The 21,945-nt window shown below is 54.4% G+C and overlaps 6 protein-coding genes across 6 annotated transcripts; 2 read left to right on the top strand and 4 right to left on the bottom strand.

Annotated features, from left to right (window-relative positions):
• Window positions 1-68: 68 nt before the first annotated feature.
• On the bottom strand, window positions 69-1,461 carry C8A04DRAFT_27133 (uncharacterized protein; the record flags this gene model as incomplete). Its single annotated transcript, XM_062780185.1, has 2 exons — window positions 69-273; window positions 1,013-1,461. The coding sequence occupies 2 exons, from the start codon at window positions 1,459-1,461 to the stop codon at window positions 69-71; spliced, it is 654 nt and encodes a 217-aa protein (XP_062638503.1).
• A 610-nt stretch (window positions 1,462-2,071) lies between these two features.
• Window positions 2,072-2,620, bottom strand: C8A04DRAFT_10895 (uncharacterized protein; the record flags this gene model as incomplete). The annotated part of the gene is made up of 2 exons (XM_062776754.1): window positions 2,072-2,379; window positions 2,548-2,620. 2 exons carry the CDS (start codon window positions 2,618-2,620, stop codon window positions 2,072-2,074), a joined length of 381 nt encoding a protein of 126 aa, XP_062638502.1.
• Window positions 2,621-3,587: 967 nt separating this feature from the next.
• Window positions 3,588-4,442, top strand: C8A04DRAFT_27131 (SAM-dependent methyltransferase; the record flags this gene model as incomplete). Its single annotated transcript, XM_062780184.1, has 1 exon — window positions 3,588-4,442. The coding sequence occupies one exon, from the start codon at window positions 3,588-3,590 to the stop codon at window positions 4,440-4,442; it is 855 nt and encodes a 284-aa protein (XP_062638501.1).
• A 305-nt stretch (window positions 4,443-4,747) lies between these two features.
• C8A04DRAFT_10902 (uncharacterized protein) lies at window positions 4,748-5,023 on the bottom strand (the record flags this gene model as incomplete). Its single annotated transcript, XM_062776755.1, has 1 exon — window positions 4,748-5,023. One exon carries the CDS (start codon window positions 5,021-5,023, stop codon window positions 4,748-4,750), a length of 276 nt encoding a protein of 91 aa, XP_062638500.1.
• Window positions 5,024-9,200: 4,177 nt separating this feature from the next.
• C8A04DRAFT_27129 (uncharacterized protein) lies at window positions 9,201-10,328 on the top strand (the record flags this gene model as incomplete). Its single annotated transcript, XM_062780183.1, has 1 exon — window positions 9,201-10,328. The coding sequence occupies one exon, from the start codon at window positions 9,201-9,203 to the stop codon at window positions 10,326-10,328; it is 1,128 nt and encodes a 375-aa protein (XP_062638499.1).
• Window positions 10,329-11,135: 807 nt separating this feature from the next.
• On the bottom strand, window positions 11,136-20,868 carry C8A04DRAFT_27128 (uncharacterized protein; the record flags this gene model as incomplete). The annotated part of the gene is made up of 2 exons (XM_062780182.1): window positions 11,136-14,295; window positions 14,357-20,868. 2 exons carry the CDS (start codon window positions 20,866-20,868, stop codon window positions 11,136-11,138), a joined length of 9,672 nt encoding a protein of 3,223 aa, XP_062638498.1.
• Window positions 20,869-21,945: the final 1,077 nt, after the last annotated feature.

Below are 21,945 nucleotides of genomic sequence, written 5' to 3'. Positions count from 1 at the left end.
TTGTGAGAACTACAAGTCCGAACAATCCAGGAACCAGATCGCGGTCCCTCACCCCTTAATAACAACCCTCACTGCTCATCCCAAGCCTCAGCGTCATCCCATTCCAACACCATGCTAGCATCCGGGTGCCGCATCCAGATCCCAGCTCGTAGCACCATGCCGGCTTGCGCGATCCGCGAGGAATCGTCATTGACATCATCGGCCGGACCCCTCCACCGGAATTGACCAATCATACCCGTTCCCGGCGTGCTTGCCAGCTGGGGCGACCCGGCACTGACGTGACGGTCGGCGAGTGGCTTGGCATCGGGCTCGATCGAGATTACTGGATTGGGAAGGAATCGGCGGGTGGCATGTGGGAGGACGAAGGAGATCTGGACGATTGTTGCGTCAGATCATTCCGATCGGGATGATGGAGAGCTGAAGAGCAACTAGCGTAATGTAGGTTGTTGTCTGGAAGTGGGAAGTGGATCAGTTCCGGTCGTTTGGTTCGCAAAGTCTGCTCAATCAATTTGTTTGTCATTGATGTTGGCAATTCTGAACGATTTGAGACAATGTGACGATGTTCTGACGGACCCTAACCCTGTTTTTGAGCATCACCTTTGCCTGATCTGGATGACTGAGTCGATAATTACACCGAAGTAGCAAAGCTGAGTAGTAATACGGCTTCCACGCCCAGATAGTTCAAAGAGATGTTGAACACAGTTCATTCCCGTTTGACAACCATCGGCTTCACTCGGGGATGGTCCGCCACACTGGTTGGAGGCGTCACCGGGGGGGGGGGGTTTAGAAGCATGTTAAGTGAGTCGTGGTCATTGGAAGCAGGTTTAGGAATATGATTTCTTTCATATTTTCCCACTTCTTTATATACAGGCGTACCACTATAGTAGTCCTTCACAGCCACAACCCCAATACTACCCCTGACACCGCACCGATAATTGGTCCGAATTATCACAACCCATTTTATATACCCAAGCAATATCAACACTATGCACATATATGATATGCCACTCACTAATGTGACCCCCCAATCTTCTTCCACGCCAAATCCCCCTCCTTCCCCTCCTCCCTCTCCCCAATATTCTTCCCCAGCCCACCCCCCGGTGACGGTCCGCCCCGATCCAACTCCCCACTCCTCGCCTTGTCCGGATTCCGCTTACTCTGCGCCGCCGGATCGTTGCTAAACAGCCTTGTATCCTTGGGATCGTACTGCTTCAGGCTCTCCAGCCTTTCTGCACTAGGACCTTCATGGGAGCTGTCACTGCCACTCCCGGAAGCTTTTTGCACCCCGCCGGTGCCGGCGGCGGATTGGAGCCGTTCGGAGACAGACGCTTGGGAGCGCGCGTCGTGGGTTGCGCGCGGCCGGGGCTGGGTGGTGCCGCCCCAGGTGCTGTAGGCGAGCCCGCCGAAAAGGGTGGCGGCGATCAGGAGGGGGACGGTGCGTGTGGCGAGGGGTTTGGACATGGTTGTTTTCGGTGGGGTGGTGGTGTTTCTATTTGGGTGGTTGGATTTGGTGATGGTTTAAGGGGGTTGTCGTGGAGTGCTACTCGAGAATATAATGAAAGAAATTTAGCGTTTGGTAGTTCGGAGAGCAAGGGAATGCAGAATTTAACAGCTTATAGGTATGAGTTGCGGTCATAAAGGGTGCTTGAAGTTGTTGGTGATCCAATTGTGGAGTAGTGACGCGCCTATTGTCATGACATCAAGACTCTAAACAGGATGAAAAGTCTACGCATTAGGTCAAATATCAACAAACTACCAGCGATACCGGTGACGTCACTACAGAAAAACACTTGAAGAACCGGATGTGGTGTCTATGTCTAGGAAGAAAGAAGTTGTCTTGATCGATTGCTTGTCCTGCCAGCCCTTGGAGAATTAAACAACCACAACATCACTTGGGACAGCTATACTACGTTGAAAAGCCGGACGAAACATCATTCAGGGGGTTATTTTACACTCTCACGACTCCATTTCTTAACACTTGTACAGACCATCCCTAACTACCCTTACCCCTTCCCCCCCAACTAACAATCCCCAGCGCTCCCGGAGCCTTCAGACTCAGCCCCGCGTTAAACTAAAACCCCAAAGCAGCATTAAACGCCGCCGCCGTAGTCTCATCCTTAGTCCCCAGCCCCTCCACCGTAGCCTTCGCGTCCTCACACTGCGCAATCGCCGCGTCGTTGGCCCCGCAAACATTGCCCAGCTGGTCACAGATCCGGTTCGTGATGATGTTGGGGTTGAGCGCGTCCTGCTGGCCCTGGGCCACGACGGCATCGGTCGGCAGGAAGGTGCCTTCGTCGGGCTTGCGGCCGGCTCGGCCGAGTTGGAAGTCCATGGTGGGTGTGCAGGTGCCGAAGTCGGCTGCACCGTTGGCTGCGTCGGCTTCTGCGCCGGCGTTGGCGTTGTTGTCGGCGGCGGCATTACCGTTGTTGTTGTCACCGTTGGCGTTGTTGTTACCGCTGGCGTTGTTGTTGTTGTTGTTGTTACCATTGGCATTACCACCAGCGTTGTTGTCGGCAGCCGCGTCGACACCGGTGTTGTTGGCCTGACGAGGATAGTGGAAGCTAGCCGCGTTGACGGCAGTAGCCGCAAGAAGGGCGAGGAGAAGCGTCTTGGGGTACATTATGGCGGTATTGTTGAATGACAAAATTTGAAAACCGACTGGCGGCTAGAAGTAAAGTACTGGAGGCTGTTGAAAGAGCGGAACGGTTCACAGAACCTGGAGTGGTGAGATCAACTCGAATGAATGAGACTTTGACGGTGAGTAAAGCAGAAGAGATATCGGTCCGCTGGATGACTGGCAATATTTAAGCTGAAGTCTCGTTCATGAGGCTCAGCGCCAAGATAGAGACGGCATCACTGTAGGGAAGATCGCAGCCAAAACAGATCATCTGGATCTCGTCTACAGGGAGATCAGACTGGTGTCCGGCCTGAGCGGGAGAAGGCTGGGATGACATTGATCGACTGCTTTAAAGCCATAGTTATGTTGTGCCGTCATAATATTCAATCAGTTTGAAGGAGTACGTAGATAATTCCTCTGGATCTTACTATCTTAGTGAAGTTTCCCCAATTAATACCTTGTTTCTGGTTCGATGCCTTTACTTGCATATCTGCTACGCTTGTCGTGACAGCGTCCTGTTTGATGATCGCCACGGCAACATTATCCGGCTTGGGACACGTCCACATATGTTCACATACCGAGCGATCTATTCTTGGCCTGTATCACCCAGTGGCGCATCTTCAATGTCAATATCTTCAATGTCAATTCAGGATCCCGTGCTCGACGCCAAAGTTTTGTAAAGGGCGTGTTGTTAAACTTCCTAATTGGGAAGGTCGCGTCTAGGTCTATACCATTTGGGTCAACACGCTAGTCTTGGAGAGCATTTTCTCGGCGTGACTCATGGGATTCCGATTTCTCGACCCGGAAAGCTGAAATTCAAAACCTTTTCATGGCCCTTTAATAACATGATCTATCGCGCATTCAGGTAATAACAGGTTTCCTACCGCCCTCATGAAACACCCCCTTTTGGCTTTCGGTCCATGCGTTTCCCCACACTTCACCACTGAGTGAGACGGACCATCAACCAGCCATGGTGAACAACGACGACGAAGCAATCGCCGAGGCCCGGTACGCCCGGTTAACCTTCAACGCCCCGCTCTCCCTATCCCACGCGGACACTTTACTCACCCACCTCGATCTAACCCCGGCCACCAGCGTGGTTGATCTCGGCTGTGGCTGGGGCGAGTTACTCCTCCGTGCCGCGGCGTCCGTCCCGTCGGACTCGGCGGAAGTGACGGCTACTTTCACGGGTGTCGACACCGATGTCACCGTGCTCGCGCGCGCTCGTCGAGAGGTTGCCTCGCAGGGGTTATCTCCTGGTAAAGTTACCTTTGTCGAACAACCCGCGGCCGCATGGACTTGGACTGGGACCGGAACTACCACCCAACCATCCCGCGCCATCTGCATCGGTTCCTCCCACGCATTCGGCAACACCTCCTCCATGCTCACTCACCTAACCAACCTCCTCTCCCACCCGCCCGAAGAAGACGGCCACAGCCCCACCATCACCCGCGCTCTAATCGGCGAAATGTTCTGGGAAGAAGCCGCCCACCACCCCAACAACCCCCGCGCCAAGACAGCCCGCGCGCAGTTCGAAGATCCCGACAGCAACGAAGAGAATCAGATCCCCTCGTTGGCCGGGCTGGTCGAGATGTGTCGCGCCGCAGGGTGGACTGTGTTGCATTTGAGCGTGGCGGATCAGAGGGAGTGGGACGAGTTTGAGTCAGCGCATCGGGCTGGGTTGAGGGAGTGGGCTTTGTTAAATGGGGGGAGGAGTCCGACGAGGGCGGAGGAGGTGAGGAGAGAGCAGGATGAGAGGGAGAGGGGGTATTTGGAGGGGTATAGGGGGTTGTTGGGGTTTGCGTATCTTGTTTTGGGGCGGTAAGTTATTTATGTTTATGTCCAGGTTGGGAGGTGAAGAAAAGTGATATAATTCGATTTGGGGATGCCAAAAAATATGAACAAAACAGTATGTGCCCGTATTATGTGTTGCCTGCTCATAAATACACCTCCTGATCTTGCCGACCTGGACGCATCCTGTGCAGTCGTCCTCGTGGTCCTCCTCTCTCGCCAACTCTCTCACCCAGCAACCGTATCAACCAACTTTGGCCCCCCACAAATAACCACCCTGCGTCTCACACCCAGCCTCCCCATCACCCCTACCCCTTTCCCCCCTACCCCTTTCCCCCCTTACCGACTCGACATAGCAAAATACAACAAAATCACCGGCCACCCCGTTGACAGCAAAAACGCCGCCAACACCGAAAATATATTAACCCCGCGATCATTGTCCGGTCCTCCCGCCCAGCGCCGTAGCAGGCCGATGGCGCACCAGATCATGCCGATGGCGTACAGTGAGCAGGCCCAGAATATGCCCACTAGGATGTCGGCATTGCGGTCCCAGGGGGCGAGGACCACGCCTGAGGTGTCCGCGAAGGGCTCGGAGAGGGAGAGGTTTTGACCCATGTTGGCAGTGGTATTTGAGGTGGGATATTAAGAAGGTTGTTGGGTGAGTTGTCGTTGTATTCGCTCGTGTTTAAGGAGTTCGCGTCGTCGGAGGTTATATCGATCGACCAGCGACGAAGGAAAAAACAAAGGTCGAGGGCGTGATACGCCGGAATGAAAGAACTGAGGACCGTCGACGGCGACCAGCGGCTGGCGGTGATCTCGGGAATGATTACAACAGGTCGATGAGAAAAATAATTATTAGCGACCTGTACCACCGGTGGTGTGAGCCGAGGAGAACCACAAAATAACATCACTCCCAAAACCAAGAACCAAAGAAAGAGAGAGCGAAATGGGTAAAAACGACTCAGCTGGGGATTTCCCCCATCTTGAAAGAGACCCAGACAACCGACCACCAAGGAGAACCCCAGTGTCGCAGTGAGAAAAGGGTGCAAGAACTTCCGGCCTCGAAGCCCGGTGGCGATCTTACATGAGTCCGAGGACGTCGATTGGCTGTGTGGACCGAAAAGAGCTTGCTCGTCTCAGACTAGCCTGGGGGTGGGGGTGTTCGAGACAATTAGAGTTGGGACGACGCTTACTATGTATGGGGCCCCGCGTGGTGAGATACCTAGGTGGTTCGTGGACTAAATATTCTTATTTTCCCTCTCCTTTTTTTCGCCTTCTAAAATTAACATTGGAAAATCAAAAACTCCATCCCTTGCACTAAAGGCCGTAACGATAAGATCTGTTCACTGTGCTATCCGCGTCCTTAGGATGACAGCTGAGGTTGACAGGCGGAAAAACAAAGTGGGGTTCTGTTGTGAAACCATGAACCCCTTCAGGGGCTGTCTTATCACCACATCTGACAACACGAGACCCGCGACCTCATGCGTTTCACGGCGGCGCCTCATTTGCAAAGAAAGTTTACGACGGCAAAACATCAGAATTCGGCTTCGTTCGAGGTGCGTTGTTCAATCAACTGCGGGTGAGAGTGCTACAAATAATTAACTTCGGTTTGGTGGTATCCTATTTGAACAGACGTCCTTCAGTCTAACGCTCCTTCAAGTAATATCAATAATTAGTCAAAATACCAATCAAAGCGGCATAAAACTCTAATGAGGTTCCGGGGCCCAGCTAACCTCGGACGGATCTCATGATCTCGACCTCAGAAACCATAATTTCATTAGATTCCAACGATTCTAACAATGCCGCCATGATGATATGCGAAAGCTGCTTGGACTTCTCTAGTAACGCCACCTGGACTTCGGTAATTCATTATTCCCAACAAAATCCAGGCCTCAGATAACCTTGGGTTCATACAATCAGGCTGGGACAGGGTTCTCGCTCAAGATTCAAAACTCGCCTTTTGATAACGCACGGCGGAGTCTGCATGGTGTTGATATCCCAGTGAATAAGGAATGACAAGTCATCTAACGTTGCCAAACTCGTACAGACTTTCCCGAGTATCCCCAGTTGTACTCGCCGTAGTTATGGTCTATGGTCTTTGTTGAATGACTTCCTTCACTTGTTTCTCGCCGGGGGGATTTTCGTCATCGTCCAGCGATAGTTGAGGTCTTCGGCGTCGACACCGTCCTCCAATTCCGAACGTGGCAGGTGTCGTGTGCAACTGATATTTTAAACAACAATACAATACTTCGGAACCATAGGGTTTTGCTGGGTACATCTCGAAACCTGGAGTTGTGTTGTGAATATGCACCGGGAACACCAGGGGCTTTTGTTGAACTTCGCGGGACCGTAAATACAGCGGCCCGGTTCGAAGGTTCGTAAAGGGCGTGGAGAAAGATCCAGGGGCTGGTCTTTCTCAAGTACCGGGTCGCGAGATACCATGATATTGAGAGGTCGCTCCCAAGACAGGTTGAGGGCGTCAGTTGGCAGCTTGGGGCGAGTTGAAGTGAGCAGGCGAGAAGCAGACTCCCAGGCACCAAGGAGAGGAGGGGATTGTATGCATTTTCTGCCTTGTCCACCTAATAAAACACCAGGCAGAATCCGTGATTCCAGTATGCTGCCTGAATTAACTAAGCCACCAACAGGTGGTTTCCGCACTCATTGATGCAAGCGCTATTTATTGGCCATACCTCGTGAGGTGGCCACCATCCGGACGACCAACATCAACAACCAACAACATGCTAGCCATGCTCTGACTCAAGGAGGATACGAAGTGGCAGGTCGCTGCGCAGCGTTGACAGTCGACCGTCCAAAGCCGACCGGAATCACGACCCGGGCCCCGTGTGCGGCTGAGTGCAGTCAAAGAAACTCACGTATACCAATAGATTATCGAAAACGTCGAGGCTCGCTGCCGCGCGCCAGCATCCCCTTGTTGTGTGGCCCATTCCGGCGGCCCATGGTGTTGCATCAGTGGTGAGTTGGTTGGCTAGGGCTACAGCTGGGGTAGTTGGGGCCTTTGGGGGTCTTGGGGTCCAAGGGTTCAGGCATCCTGCAGCGGGAGCGGCCCGGGCCTCACGAACGGTGCAAATGTGAGACGGTCAGAAGTTTTCTAAGGAAGGGAAATCATTTTCCGCGACACGTTCCGGGGTGGCAAAGCGAGGACAAAAAAGATTCAAAGAAGTAATTTTATTTTGGTGCATTCGAAAGAGGAAGAGTCAAGAGGCGGGAGAGATGGACTTGGCAGCGCCTTCCGAGACAGAAGCCCCACTTTTAGCCGCCGAGCCTTCCCTTCCATGCAAGCTACAGTGCGAAGACGCGAGCTGTGTTTTCACTGGATGCACCATCGAAAGACCCTCTGTTGATATGTCTCCCCAAAAACTACGTGTCGAAATGAACAGTTTTATTAATGTGGACCTAAATTTTGAAAATATTGAAATTGTTTTTGTTAATTTTGCAAGAGTTGGTCTGTAACTTGGCTCTCTGGGTGTGCCGCCGTACAGTGCGAAGAAGCTTTGTTGTTCTTTCCCGATTCGGCAACTGACCTCTTGAAACCCAACCATGCAGCCGTTGGTTGTTCAACGGAGCAAGCACCACCCTCCTTAGTCACACAGTTAACACAAGTTTTCCCTCAGTACAAGGCTGGAAGGCCGCCAGAAGGTCCCCCCCCAATCATATTTTGACACACCGTAACAGTGGCCCGTTCCTGGACCGGGCAGATCCAAGGCTGGCCGCTGGTGCACGAAGCCTAATGGAATGGCTTGCCGAGGCACACCATGCGTCCCAATACCCACGCGCTTAGTATTGGTGGAGGATGTTGTATGGTCAGGCTGCGGCCAGCTCGAAGGCCTACCACGCCCACATGGCCCCTTGTCTGCACAGCTGATCAACCCGACCTTAAGCCGTTGGCCGGGCCGTAGCAAGCGAAGAACACGGACCACAAAGAAGGGTGAGCCGACCAACAGTTTGCAACCCGGGACGTTGGGGCAGATTTCTTATCGAATTTTATAACCATGGAAGCCGGGTTTGGGGAAAGTAACGGGAGGATGAAGAAAGGCAGCGTTGTTGAGCCAAAGAATCTTCGACTCGATAACGCGACAGCATGACACCAGTATGAGTAAGGGCATTAGGACGTCAGAGAAAAGGGTCGAAAGTCAGTTGGTCCGTTAGGTAAGAGACCTGGCCAGGACACTCGCAACCCGGTGCCTACCTGTCTTTCGGGCCATGCCCATGTGTTCTTTGTTAGGCCCACGCCGAGTCTACCGACCTCATCGCCCAATCAGTCCAGCCGCCTCATTTTTGCTGCGCCCAGCGGCTTCTTTCAACAGCACATGATATCGGACGCCACATGGCAGGTCCAGTAGCCAATCGAGACGACCCAGGGCTTTGTTTCTTGCAAGGCCTCCCACTTCACTGCCCCCGACTGAATGCAGGACATGAACTGGAAGCCTTGGAAGTTGAGTCACCAACTTCCTGGGTCAGAGGGGAATAAAGAGGAACTGTGCCGCCGCCGTCATGGCTAACACTCGCAGTGTGGCCTGTTTGCTTTATGGCCGGCCGAGAAACGCTCTTGAAGTCACAGAGGTGAAAACGGAATAGGGGCCTTTGACTTCTCGACGACATCGAGACCCCGACGAAACCAAAAGGACAGTCGATTATCTCTCCAGGCCCCACGGCTCCAAGACTGACTCATCACCACATGGGCACCGCCTGTTCCAATCCCAGATCAACGGTACCTCTCTTACTACAGGGTCTACCCTATCATAAGTGTAGGACCTTTCGAACTGGGTTCACGATGTCAACCCTCCGAAGCTGTATTACAGCCCGAACTCGCCAGTCCCTGTCGACCTTCCTCACGGGCTCTCACTCTGCACTCGCTCGTCGATGGACACACACAACCCCTCCAGGGTCCCCTAAGACCTCCCGAAGCGTCCTTAACCGCGAAGAATACCGGAGTAAGCACTTCGTCGAGAACAAGATCGAACTGCGCACTCGTTTAAAAGGTGCCCCCTACAACATCGCCCGCCTCGCCGATTTAGTCCGGCAAGTCAGTGACAAGCCCGGCCCTTGCGAAAAGGACCTCCTTGATAATCCGGACTATGACTCGCTTTTCCTCGGCACGAACGAAGCCGAGGTCGAAACCTACTACTCAACTCAGGTCTTCCCGGCTGTGGCCGGCTCCCGCGCCCTCACCCGCAGTATTCGCTACTCCCTCCGCCAAGAGACCGTCCCCAATCTCAACTCGAAGTTTAAAATCAGCCGGCCTGCCCCGGACCTACTGTACGGATACAAATTCCCAGGCGCATTCTCGCAGTCCCAACACGCCCGGCTCGGAGCACTAGGCCTCGACACACCCGCCACAACCCAACTACACCACCCGCCATTCTTCCCATTTTTCCCCATCGAATTCAAAGGCGAGTCCGGCAAGCTATACGTAGCTGTAAACCAGTGCGTTGGCGGTTCCGTGGCATGTGTCCACCTGATGGAACAGCTCAAGGCAAAGCTCCAGCAGCACGCCACGGCGAACAACTTGCCCAATCTCACCAACCTTTCCAACGCCCTCGACACAGCTGCATTCAGCGTCGCCATGAACGGCACCACAGCCTTCGTTTTCATCACCTGGAGACACTACGGTGGCAAGGAGGAACCTCATTTCATCATGGCCCCTGTCGAGACGTTTACCCTGCACTCCACGGAGGACTACCGCGAGTTCTACAGCATGGTGCAGAATACTGTTAGCTGGGGTGCTGGGGAGAGATTACGGGGGATTCGGGCTTGTTTGGATGTGGTTAGGATTGAGCAGGCGCGGGGGAAGAGTGTGGAAGAGAGACGGGGCACAGGTCGCCGGGGGTCGAGTTCAGGGGCGGCAACCAAAACAGCCGCTGCGGCAGGAGGGCATCAAAGGAGGATGATTGAGGCGTAGTCTGAGTGTGAGAATGAAGATGAGGGTGTTGTTTGGTCCGGTGGAGGGAGAGAGTCAGGCTTTTGCCCAGGCAGGGGTTAGAGTGGTTAATTTGGCGTTTCGGTGATGGATGTATTGTTGGTTTACGGATGCGAAAGATTTAGACTGACACATCTGAGTTTAACCGGCATTGTGTTGTTAGCTGTTTGCCAGTTTGGTATGAAGCTGTGCGAGGGTTTATGGTATCCTTATCGAGTCTCGTCGAATATCAATAACGTTAGTCTGTCAACACACCATAAGGAAGTCTCTGATAAAAATAAGATAAAATTGGCAATGGCAAAATGTTCTTTCTACACAGGTGGCCACGAAACGAAGAGGAAACTATGTCGAGTCTCGGATCGGAGGGTCACGAACATGTGCTCGGAGACTTAACCTGTCCGTCATGGTCTGCGTCCGAGGGACTAACCCTAACCCTACTCTCAGTTGAGCTCCTCGGACAGCATCACCCATGGAACTTGGATCAAAGAGACTAATTTTATTCTTCCAAAATACATATTCTCGGCGCTGTATCAACTCAGCACAGGAACGAAACGTGATACATAGGAAAAGGAGAACAAGCATTACACCACGAATACACCGACCATCCTCGACCCCGGGAAGGTAGCGTTCACTCATCAAGAGTCAGGTTACAGCGGCATCCCAACTCGCGCTATCAGGTCTTCTTCTTCTTCTTCTCTTCCTGCCCTTCATACCCCTCCACCATTTCCGGCAACCTCTTCCCCTCTCCACACGCTCCTGCTCACCCCCACGACCCCCCCAGTCAGCACGCTACTCCAACCCCTTAAACCGCCGATTAAACTCCTCCACCGCAACAGCCACCATACGATAGATAAACGCCCTTCCACTCTCCTGACCAATCGGTATGAACGGCCCATTCGTCCCGCCCCGCAACGTCAGACTCAACCCCGTCCGTTCCTTCGCAATGGTCTGCACATCCTTCAGCGGCACATCCCACTCCGTTTGCAGCCGTCGACTGCGAATCAACAGGATCCGCGCATACGTCACCATTACCACCATGTCCTCGGTGGGCAGTTCCAAGTGTGCAATGTACGCCTCGTCGAAGTATTTGCCATTATCGACTTGTTTCAGCCAGCTCTGGCCGAGGGCTTCGCGCTGGGAATAGGGCCGGACGATACCGTCGGCGGGGATGTAGCGGGGTAAGCGGACGCGGTCGAGTTCGGAGCCGTCGAAGACGGTGGTGGTGTTGCGCACGCCCTCGGAGACGTTAGAGGCGAAGTCGAGGACGCCGATGGCGGGCTTTGTGGCGAGGCCGACGACGCCCTTGCCGATGCCTTTGAAGAATCCCAGGGCGCCTTCTTGTTCGGCGCCTTCGAAGGGTTTGAGGGCGAGGCCACCGACGCCAGAGGCCACGGAGGTGAAGAGACTGTTGGCGCCGGCCGTGACGCCGAAGAGGGCGTGCTTGGGCCGGTTGCGGGCGCGGGTGATGCGCCGGCGGTCTTGGAATTGCTTGTCCATGGTGGCCGCTGCCAGGCCCTTGGCGAAACTGCCCGTGACTTTGGAGAAGGAGTCGGTAAAGCCGTAGACAGACTTCTTGAAGAATGAACCGGCTCCCCGGGCGAGTCCGAGACCGAAATCTTCCGGTTTGTCCGACATAATGAGACCCTGGTACGGCTCGTAAAAGATATCCGCGAAGCCCGAACTGATGTTGTTGAAGAGCCCCACGGGGTTCCCGAGGAAGTCGGCACTGCCGAGGATCTTGTGGATCTGGAACAATGCTTCCTGGCTGTAGTGGTTCGACACATTCTGGATTAGCACAGGGATCGAGACGCGCACGTTCTCCAGCATGAGCGCGTTGAATCGGACGGGGGCGTCATTGATGTTGCCAATGGCCATAGTCATGACGTTGAAGAAGAACATGACGGGGTTTTTGGATGATGTCTTGTCCTCCACATTGACACGCTCGGTCCGCACAAACGACAGGTCTAGCTGCATAGGCTGGATGTTGAGGACCTCGAAGTAGATGTCCCGCCCGGCCTGCTGCTGCTTCGGCTGCGGAATGTCGATGTTGTCGTCACAGAGCTTGTCTTCCTCGTTGGTGGTCGACGAGGGCGACGACCATGACGCGCCGGGGATCTTGGAGAACTCCAGCATGGCGTAGATGAAGTCCTCGTCTAGCTCGACCGTCATCTCCTGCAGCAACACGGTGGCGTACTTGATGTATTCGACACCGTACGACTCGTCTTTGACCCGTGTCACCATGGCGTGCAGCGAGGGGTGAGCCTCGATCTCCTGTGCCCTCTTGGGAACCACACTAGGGTAGAGGATCATCGGGAAGATGCCGCCATAGAGCTGGTTGTCGATCTGGATCCACTTGACCGCCAGACTGACCGTCTGGTACATCGGCGAGTCGCTGTACCGTAGCTGCACGTCACGGAAAGTGAGGTATGCCAGCTCTTTGAGCTGCGAGTTGATGAGCGAGATGCCAATGCCGGACAGCCGCAGTTGCGCGCGGAACGTGGTGTTGGTGTCCAGCGCCTTGGCTTCAAACCCTTCTCGGCTACTGCTAGAACCGGCGTTGGACCGTTGGCGGTACAGACTCTTGGACTGCTTGAAGTTGGACAAGATCATGGTCTGTGTTGGCCCATCCGCCGTGACGTTGATGTCGATAATCTTGGTCTGGCCGTTCGTGCCAATAAACTTCATCGGCATCAGGTTGCCAATTTCCGCCAGCTTGACGTGCCGCTCCTTGTTGTAGGCACTGATGCACACTTCCCTGTGCTTGGCCGCCGGAAAGTCCCAGGCATACGGCATGATGCTACGAGGGGGAAGACGGTACCTAACCGGCCTCCACCCAGAGCGGTCCTCCGTATCGTCCTCGTCGATGCTCGGATTGACTTGGTAGAAGGTGAACTCGGTGTCACTCTCGTTGCGCATCGAGAACGGCCAGTTGCGCTGCTCCAGAGTCAGGTTCAAAAACACTGTCGCCTCCTCCATCAGGACTTCCACCCGAACAAGTCGCTGTCGCTGGCCGGCCTTGGCAATCTTGAGATGCGTGATGCCAAGATCGGTAATGTTGAACGGCGCGGTCCACTGGTTGTCGACTCCCGGATGGCACAGGCAAAGCTGTTTAACAGCACCCCGATGGAGGTAATGCAGGGGCTTCAACAACCCGCTCTTCAACAACATGACACTGGAAGAGCTGGGCTCGCGAATGTTGATATCCTCGCCCAGCTTGTTTTGGATGACGTATCTTGGCGCCAGCGTCACGGTCTTGACCATCTTGTACTTGCCCAGCCCGGAATCCACCGTGACACCCAAGTGAATCTCCGCATTGGTCTGCGACGAGTTCAGCACAACCTCGGTGGTGCTGCCAATGGCATCGAAACTCTGCGGCTTGCTCCACTCCGATTCCCCGGCCTTTAGGATGGCTCTGTTCCGATGGTCGTCGTTGTTGAATGAGAACATCAGCGGCTGTGCTTTTTGCTCATTCCCGTCCGACACATCGATGAGAGGCTGGCCGGCCGCCGCCTTGGCGTGCTGCATGAAGCTCTTGGAACGGAAGCTGACATCCAGCCCGGTCTTGTTGAGCACGACGTACGGGCTGTACACTGTGACTTTGAACGCACCGCCACTGTTAGGAATGCGGAAGTAGTGCAGCCGCAAGTTCAAAGACATGTTAGCGTTATCGCGACACACAAGATTTGTTTCTTTCTTGAAGTCGTCGTTCGATCCAGCGTTGATGATGGCAAATTCGCTCGGCTTGAAGGGGGTGTCTTGCATGTCGACACTGAGAAGCAGCAGATGAGATAGCTCAACCACATGAACAGGGCTGACGCCGCCCTTGCGCAGGAAGTTGGACCAGTCCTTCTTCGTGTTCTTATCGTAAATCCGGTACTTGAAGTTGTACGGCAGTAGGTTCTCCAGCGTGACGGGTGCGGAGATCTTCAAGCGCATGTATGGGTAGTTCCTGTGAATTGTAAGTTGTCTGGCTTGTCTCGGAAGGAAGAGAAGAAAAGAAAACCACAAACCTGGTCATCGGGTTCGAAGTATCCCACCGCGTAGACACCTGGAAGTAAAATGGATCGCCGTGCTCCCCCTTGCAGACCAACGTCTTCGTAGGCCGTCGCAACAAGTCCCTCCACCACAACGTGTCCGTGCTCCAACCATACCCAAAGCCCGGATCCGGACGCACGAGCAGACTCTTCAGATACACGGCCCCGACCGGTGCAGGCCTGCTCTCGCCCGGCGCAATCTTCTCAATCTTGAGGAGATGGCCCTCCTGAGAATCATAGACGCCCAGCTCGACAGGGAGATCGGTGTCGTTCTCCACAAGCAAGGGACTGCGGAGCGTCACATACTTGATATTGTCGGGGCCCAGCTTGACATCAACCAGGAGTTTGTGCAGGACACCGTCCGCCTTGGGCTTGAGTGCGTAGAGGAATTCGCCCTCGCGAGACAGCCGAATGTTTTTAACCATGTCGAAGCCGCTGCCGTCGAGCTGAACGGACACATTGCTGGCATTGGCCCCTTCGGTCAGGGTCAGACTCTCTCGCAACTTCTCCCAGTCCTCGAAGCTCCAGGGTACCTCTTGTCCATCCGTCAGACGCAAAGAGGTCGTCTCTGCACTGCTCTGTCTCTTTGCATGCACCATGACATCAAACCCAGTATAATTGCGGATGCGATAGGGCGCCTCGACACCTCGAGGCTTGCTCAGGACGTCTTGAGCCTCGCTGAAGAAAGCAAACGAGTGCGACAGTAGCGCAATGCTAGCCGTCGTGATGGTTATGTCAAAGTTGCGCTTAGACGACACATCGACCGACAGTACGCTCGTCTTTTGGTCGCGTGCCACTCCAAACCCAACTTGCCACGGCTCGACGATGGGTTCCCACGCGGACTTGGCAAAGTTGTAGATGTTGACGTACATCTCCAGTGCCGTTTCCGCCTTGAGATTCGACGTCCAGTTCTCCGCGTTTGCCGTAAAGTTCTTGACGCTCATGTCGAGTATGGGCAGCTCGTGGACATCGCCAAGGAGGACGACTCGCACGCCTTCGACTGTGACGCTGAGCTCCTCGTGTCGAGCAGGCGGCTTGACCACATCATGTGGGGGTTGTGGGCTACCCGGTCTCTGCGAAACACTCCCTGCACTCTTGCTTGCTCGACGGACTCTCGCAACCAAGCCGGAGGAAGACTTGCCAGCCCCGGGTTTTGGCCTATGGCCAGATGCTTTGAGCTGCTTAGCCTTTTGGTCCGACGCCTTGACCGCGGCGTTCGTGTTCGCTGGAGGATTACTCCCGGAAAGCTCCGAGGCTTTGGTGATGGTTTGCGTCGCAAGCAAGATATCGCGTAGCGACAAGCGCAAAATAAGAGGCTCGATGTCAGCGTGGATTTTGGTGCTAGCCGGCTGAGAGTTATCCACGGAGAGCTGGAGCGAGAAGTCGTCGATGATCCTCAGCCTGGAGTCGTCGAATCGATCCATCCGGCACAAAAACATGCCGCATTTCGAAACTTGGAAGGTGAGGGCGTGGTGCTGGGACAAAATAACCTGCTTCGTCCCCAAGACAACGGCCTCAGAACTCGTGCTGAGGGGGTTCGCGATCAGGATGACCTGCGCATCAACGACGTTCACCCGATACGCCAGTGACGTCTTTGGCCTGTTTCCATCGTTCTTCGTCCCGGGTGGCTGCGAGGCTGGCGGCGTCGACCGGGCTGTGCTGCTCTCTGATCGCCTCACCGAAAGGTTGGCCTGGATGGAGTCCGCGTCGCTTGTGTCCTCGGGGCTTTCGATCGGACTACTCTCGGGGAGCACAGGTTCGTTACTCTTCGTCCCGATGGTGATAAACTTCTGAAGAGCAAACAGATAATCGAGCGCAAAGATGACGCGAGGACTGTCGATGGCGACCATGGCGATGATATTTCTTTCCTTGCCGCCTGCCATGGTGACACTGGCCATGAGCTGCTCAACGCTAGAGTTTCCGCTAGTCATGATGCGGCGGAACTTGTTGGTCTCGCGGTGCCGTGTATCGTAGATGGTGAAGGCCTGGATGACGAACTCAGCTTCAAGACTTCCATTGGAATCCATGCGTGTCTTGAGCCGGCTGGTGTTGAGGCTAAACTTGGACAGACTCGCAGCATCAAGATCGCCGACCGGGCCATCTTCTGGGGCATTGATCAACTCCAAGCCGATTTCGTTCACGACGAACTTGAGGTCCAGCTTTGTCCAGGCCTCACCGCGAGTCCCGAGTTCAGGGCCCATATCCACGAGCTGTTCGTTCGTGCCAGTGCCACCATACCCAGGAACGGTCCTGGCACGCTCCAGGGTCGCACCGCCAACGTCTCTTTCCGCGTCAGCCGTGTGTTGATCAGTATCACCCGCGAACGCAGCCGGGACGGATTGGGAAATCTCCAAAATGGAGTTCAGCTGATACGGCGTGATGCGGAGATTGAAGTCCGTCATGGACCCTTCTATCTCCAAGTCAGGTCTCTTCGCGCCGTCCGTGTGCTCCGCATACGTGATCTGGAAACCCAAATCAACGTGGTCGATGAGCTCAAGCTCTTCTTCACGATCCCCGCTGTAGAAGAAATTCGACGTGAGCTTGATGTTGCGTATGCCCGCTGACAACTTCATCGCAATCTCCGAGTTCTCCGAATCATCGAGCGGCGCAAACTTGTTCTGCGCGTAGATTTCACCGAGGTATGCTGTGATGACATCTCGCTTGGGACTCTCCGGCCCGACCATGCGAGGGAACACGACGATGGGTGTTTTGACAACGACGTCGAACTTGATCCGGCTCTGACTCTGTTGCAGCTGGTTGGCTTGGTTGGCAGCAGCCTGTCGAGCGGCGTTGTAAATGGCTTGCATCTTGCCGAATTTGACGAGGAAGTCAACGATCTTGCGGAATGGTTCCTCGACAAAGTTCAACTTGACAGAGCCGGCTCGCAAAAAGATAGACGAGTCATATCCGGGATACCCCTCCTCCTTGGACGAATCGAAGGTCTCGTAGCGGAAGTCGGCCAGCTCGTCCCCTTGAATGGTAACAAGCCGGCGCAAGCTCGAATCGGCCGAGACACCCAGGTTAACGTCGTCTACCAAGCTCAGATCGCCGATTTTGGTCGACACACGCATGCACCGACCAAGCAGGAAGACGCCCACGTCAGCGTGGTTGAAGGACAAGGTAGCGAGCCGAATGCCATCGTTATTAAGGATCAATCGGATACTCTTAAGGTCGACCTTTACCCTGATGGCGCCGCCTTCTTGCTGTGGCGGTGGTGGTGAAGGTGGCTCTGGGGTCTCGTCCGTTTCCGAGTCCGCGTCCATGATGGCCTCCTCCCGCCCTCGTGGGGTTTCGGCTGATTGATTGTTGGTGAAGGTAATCAGGATGAAGTCTAGCAGAGTAAGTAGCGTCTTGCGAGTCACGACGAGGTTGATCGTAGATATGGCAACATCAACGTTGGTTTCCACGCCCTCGTAAACAGACATGAACTCGGGCGACTCCTTCTTGACCCTAACAAACTTGACATGCACGAGATCCCTGGCCTGTTGGCGGTCTTCAACATCGCCGGAAGACACGATGGACTTAAACTCGGCAGGCGGGTTCTCCACAAAGTCGTCGACGGTCACTGATCCGAGGGAGACCTCCGCACCCATGTCGAAGGGTCTCAAGTGGTACTCCACCGCAAAATTCTCAGCCACCAGCTCGACGAGAAGCTGGTCGAAGCCTCCCCGATTTGGGTCGCTGCGGTATAACGAGCCCTTGAGCTTGTCGACTGTGAAGTTGAATTCAAAGATGCGCTGTTGGATGCGAAGCTGCTCATCTGACGAACCATCCTTGGCATCCTCGAATTTGTCATCGTCGTCATCAAGGTCGTCATCGTCAATGATGATGGCCTGTTGCTGCGTAACGAATGGGAGGAGCGGCGTCGACATCCTTCTTTCGCTCTTCCGCCGAGGTCGAGTGGACGAAGTGCTTTCGAGACGAGGCCGCTGAGCGGGGCCGTCGTGGTGTGGTGCAGAGTCTTGATTCCCGCCAAACTTGGGGATCGCGACATCAATAATTCGCATAAGCGTTTTATATTTGGCATCTGACGCGCTGACTTGGAGAACTGGCATGTGCCCAGAGATCTTGAACTTGGTGAGGTTGGGAGCCTTAGGGAGGATTGATGTTTCAACCACGAAGTCCACATTGATCTTGTCGACAACGTGCAATTTCCGCTCGTCATCCCTATCAACCAGTTGTTGTTTTGTCTCATCGATGGACGGACCGATCAAGACTTGCGTCGACGTTAGCTTGACGAGAAACTTGTCGTACATGAGCGACTCAAGCCGCTTGATGTCCTCATCGGTGTACGACTTAGCCTCCTTCGATTCCAACTTCTTAGTGGTTTCCTTGTCGGCCAGTTCGCTGGTCACGCTAATATGGCCGGCATCCAGGATCAAGCAGGATGAGTTTTTACTGGTGATGGCCATGGGGATGATGATCAGGGGAGCTTGCAAATCCAGTTTAGCGTTGACGGTTTTGTGCTCTTCCAGGGCGAATTGAAGCCCTGCCCTGGTCTGCTCACGGAGACCCTCCACTGTAGCACCAGCCGTTTCCATGAGTGCGCTGATGGACTCCATGTGACGTTCTGGGGGACGGAAAAAGTCCACAACCCCCAACACCACGTTCGGGTTCCAAACAATTTCCAGCGGCTTGAGCTTGGCGGTCACTGCGATATCGCCTTGCTCGTCTAGAGGGTTCTGTTCAAGTTGGAACTGGAAGAAGGCCTGATCGCTAGCCTGCTCGAGTTCGGCGATGGAAAGTCGCTTATTGGCGTGTTGCGAAGGCGCATCTTTGACACGAACAATCTCCTTGTAAAGACTCTTGGGAGTCGTGCCGTCGTTGACACGCAACCCACCCAGGCTGAGATCCACCAAAAAGGAGTCAGGCCGTTTGCACCCCTTGGCCTTGAACACGTCGAAATGGAGACTTATGAGATCCCGTGAATCTCCATGTGGGCTTTGTTTCAGCGTAAAGCTGCCCGTGCTCAAAGATGTCTCGATCTGCATCTTAACGGTGTCCCGCGGCGCATCAACCTCAGCGGCCAGGGCTGTCTTCTCGTCCCAATCGATGGCCTCGTAGAGTTCCTTGCGCTGTTCCTCCGTGATCTGCGTGTTCTCGGTCTCATCCTGCTTCTCCGATTGCTGAGGCTTCGCGCCCCAAACCCAAGCGATCCAACCTTGCTGTTGTTGCTGATCTTGTTGCTGGGACGATGGTCGGTTCTTGAGTGCCTCGGCGTTTTCCTTCTTCAGTTGGTTGCGGGCCAAGGATCGCCAGAAGCGAAGGTCCTCATAGCCAAGCTTCCACTCTAGCTTGTTCAAGTCGTCCGTCTCCTGAGCGTCCAACTGTTGGTTTTGTTTCCTCTTTTTGAAAAGCTCAATGTAGCGGATCCTGTCGTCCCTGCGTTCTCGGAAATAGTCCCACGACCACCGCCGGTTTTTCTCGTGGATCTTACTCAGGACAGCATCTCCAGCAAACTTGAGCCAGGCTTTGGGATCCTCCTTCGGCGTGACACCCTTGGGCTGGTACTTCTTGTATTCCTGGTGGCGTATGAAGTAGTGAAACAGGTCAACCATCATCAAGGCATCCCGGTACTGTTGATCATCCAGCACCACACCGATTTCGTCGAACAACAGGTTGGCTTTGAACTTCGGCACATTTGGACTCCCCGTCTTGTCCAACTCGATCTTGGCTTGCCCGGAAACCGGCTTCAGTATGAACTGGTGATTCCCGGCGACTTCATTCTCGCTGCTTGCAATCATGGACTTGAAGTTTCCTACGATCTCGTCGTGCGGTGTCTCTTCGGTCCCTGGTGTGTGAGCTTCACGGCCTGGACCCAGGAGCTTAGTGTCCGTGTTCCAGTACACGGCTAAAGATTCCAGCGTCGCCAGCTTGTGGGTCGTCTCGGCCGAGTCCTGAATGAAGGTGGGGGTCCATTCGCCATCGGTGCTGACAGCGCTGAACTCTTCGAGGGTGACGCCGAGGGCAAATGGATGCCCTGGTGCCGAAATGGCATCTTCGTAACGGACATGGATATTTTTGACGGTGACCTGTAGATTGTCGACAATCTTCGTAACCAAACTCTCGGTGAAACTTTGCGTGCGCTTCTGTTCTTCCTGGCTCAAACCTTCCTGCGACCTCTCTTTCAACAGTTCAGCCGAGTCGAGTTTCTCCATCTTGATCCGCTGCTTCCGACGGTCCTCCTCTTCCTCATCGTATTCCGCTTCCTCCTTGGGCGATGCAAGCAAAAAGACATCCTCGATAAAGACCTTGACCGGCGCACCGCGCAAGTTCGACCAAGGGATAACGAGTGTCAATGCACCAAGATGGCCCTCGACAACATTGATGGGCAGCTTCAACTGGTCCAGAGCTTCCCGGCGTAACTCGAGGTCACGCAACTTAACGTCGCCAGACCAGATTCCGACCTTGAGCTGTGTAGGGTCGAAATTCTTCACATACATGCCCAGGAAGCGGTTCAAAAGCCCCGCAACGAGACCTTCGAGCATGGTGATGGCAGCGTGCCGTAACCCGGGCAGGGGAGTGGGATGGGGTATCTACCGTCTAGATCGTGGGGTCGTCATCGGCGAACGGAGGGCGGGGGCAAGGGAAAGCACGAGTGTGTATCGTATCGGGGAGTATGAAGTCGGCGCCGATTTTCGTATTTTATTCGTTCGTAGGTATCGTGTGTTGAAGGTTTATCTATGTCATGACGGAGCTGTGCAACACACCAACGTGTCAGGAATGGGCAGAGACGCGGGGCCAACGACGAGGAAACCCACCAAACGCGCAATTCCTAGGAACAGGTAGCTAAGGAACAAGAATCGGGAAGGGAGCAAAAGATACACGCTGGACAGTGAGGAATTGGGTCAAGCTCAAACGAGGAATGCGACAAGGGAAAATTATCTGGCTCTCGTCGCGGCGCCAGGTGGTGTTGTGGCGTGGTTAGTGCTGGGGATGATGACGACGGCCCGTCTCTTTCATCCGAGGCTGCCCAGTTGCGTTGCTGCCCACCAAAAAGCCGAAGCTTGGGCCGCTGCACAGTTGCAACTACACGACCCCGCTGCGGGCCCGTCTCAGGGGCGTGGTATCAGTCGTAAAGTTTCCGATTCCAGATGAATCGCAAGTTCGGCCCATTAGCTTGAGCAAGATAGGTCGCGAACAATCAAAAATGGTCATGATATTCCCGGTGAGGCTTATCTTATCTTGTGTCTGGAATTATGGTCGATATAGTTCAGACGCCGTCCCTAATTGTCTTCTACGACCCCAGCGCAACTTGCACAATATTGAAATTCATCGCCGTATTTACAATCCCGTACGGCAACCCTTGTACCTGGCCAGTCTCCAGGGTTGCCTGCGTTCGAACATGACGTCATACATATTGCAAGCAGCCCTCGTTCCTGTCTGTCGTGCTGTAAGGTCTTGCATCAAAAGGTTGTGAGCGGTTACATTGCCGGTCTTGCACAAGCCGGTAGCCATGGAAAAGGCGGAGGTGTCCGGCGTTTTTTCCGATCCTATTGATCGTTGCGAAGTATATCACGGCGCCGCCGAGCTCCCATGTCGCCCACAGCTTCCTTTCACGCCGA

This window comes from Dichotomopilus funicola (assembly GCF_033296635.1).
Source record: "Dichotomopilus funicola strain CBS 141.50 unplaced genomic scaffold C8A04scaffold_18, whole genome shotgun sequence".
Taxonomy (NCBI): Eukaryota; Fungi; Ascomycota; class Sordariomycetes; order Sordariales; family Chaetomiaceae; genus Dichotomopilus; species Dichotomopilus funicola.
Note: the sequence above shows the minus strand (reverse complement) of the source record. Positions and strands in the feature narration are given on the sequence as shown.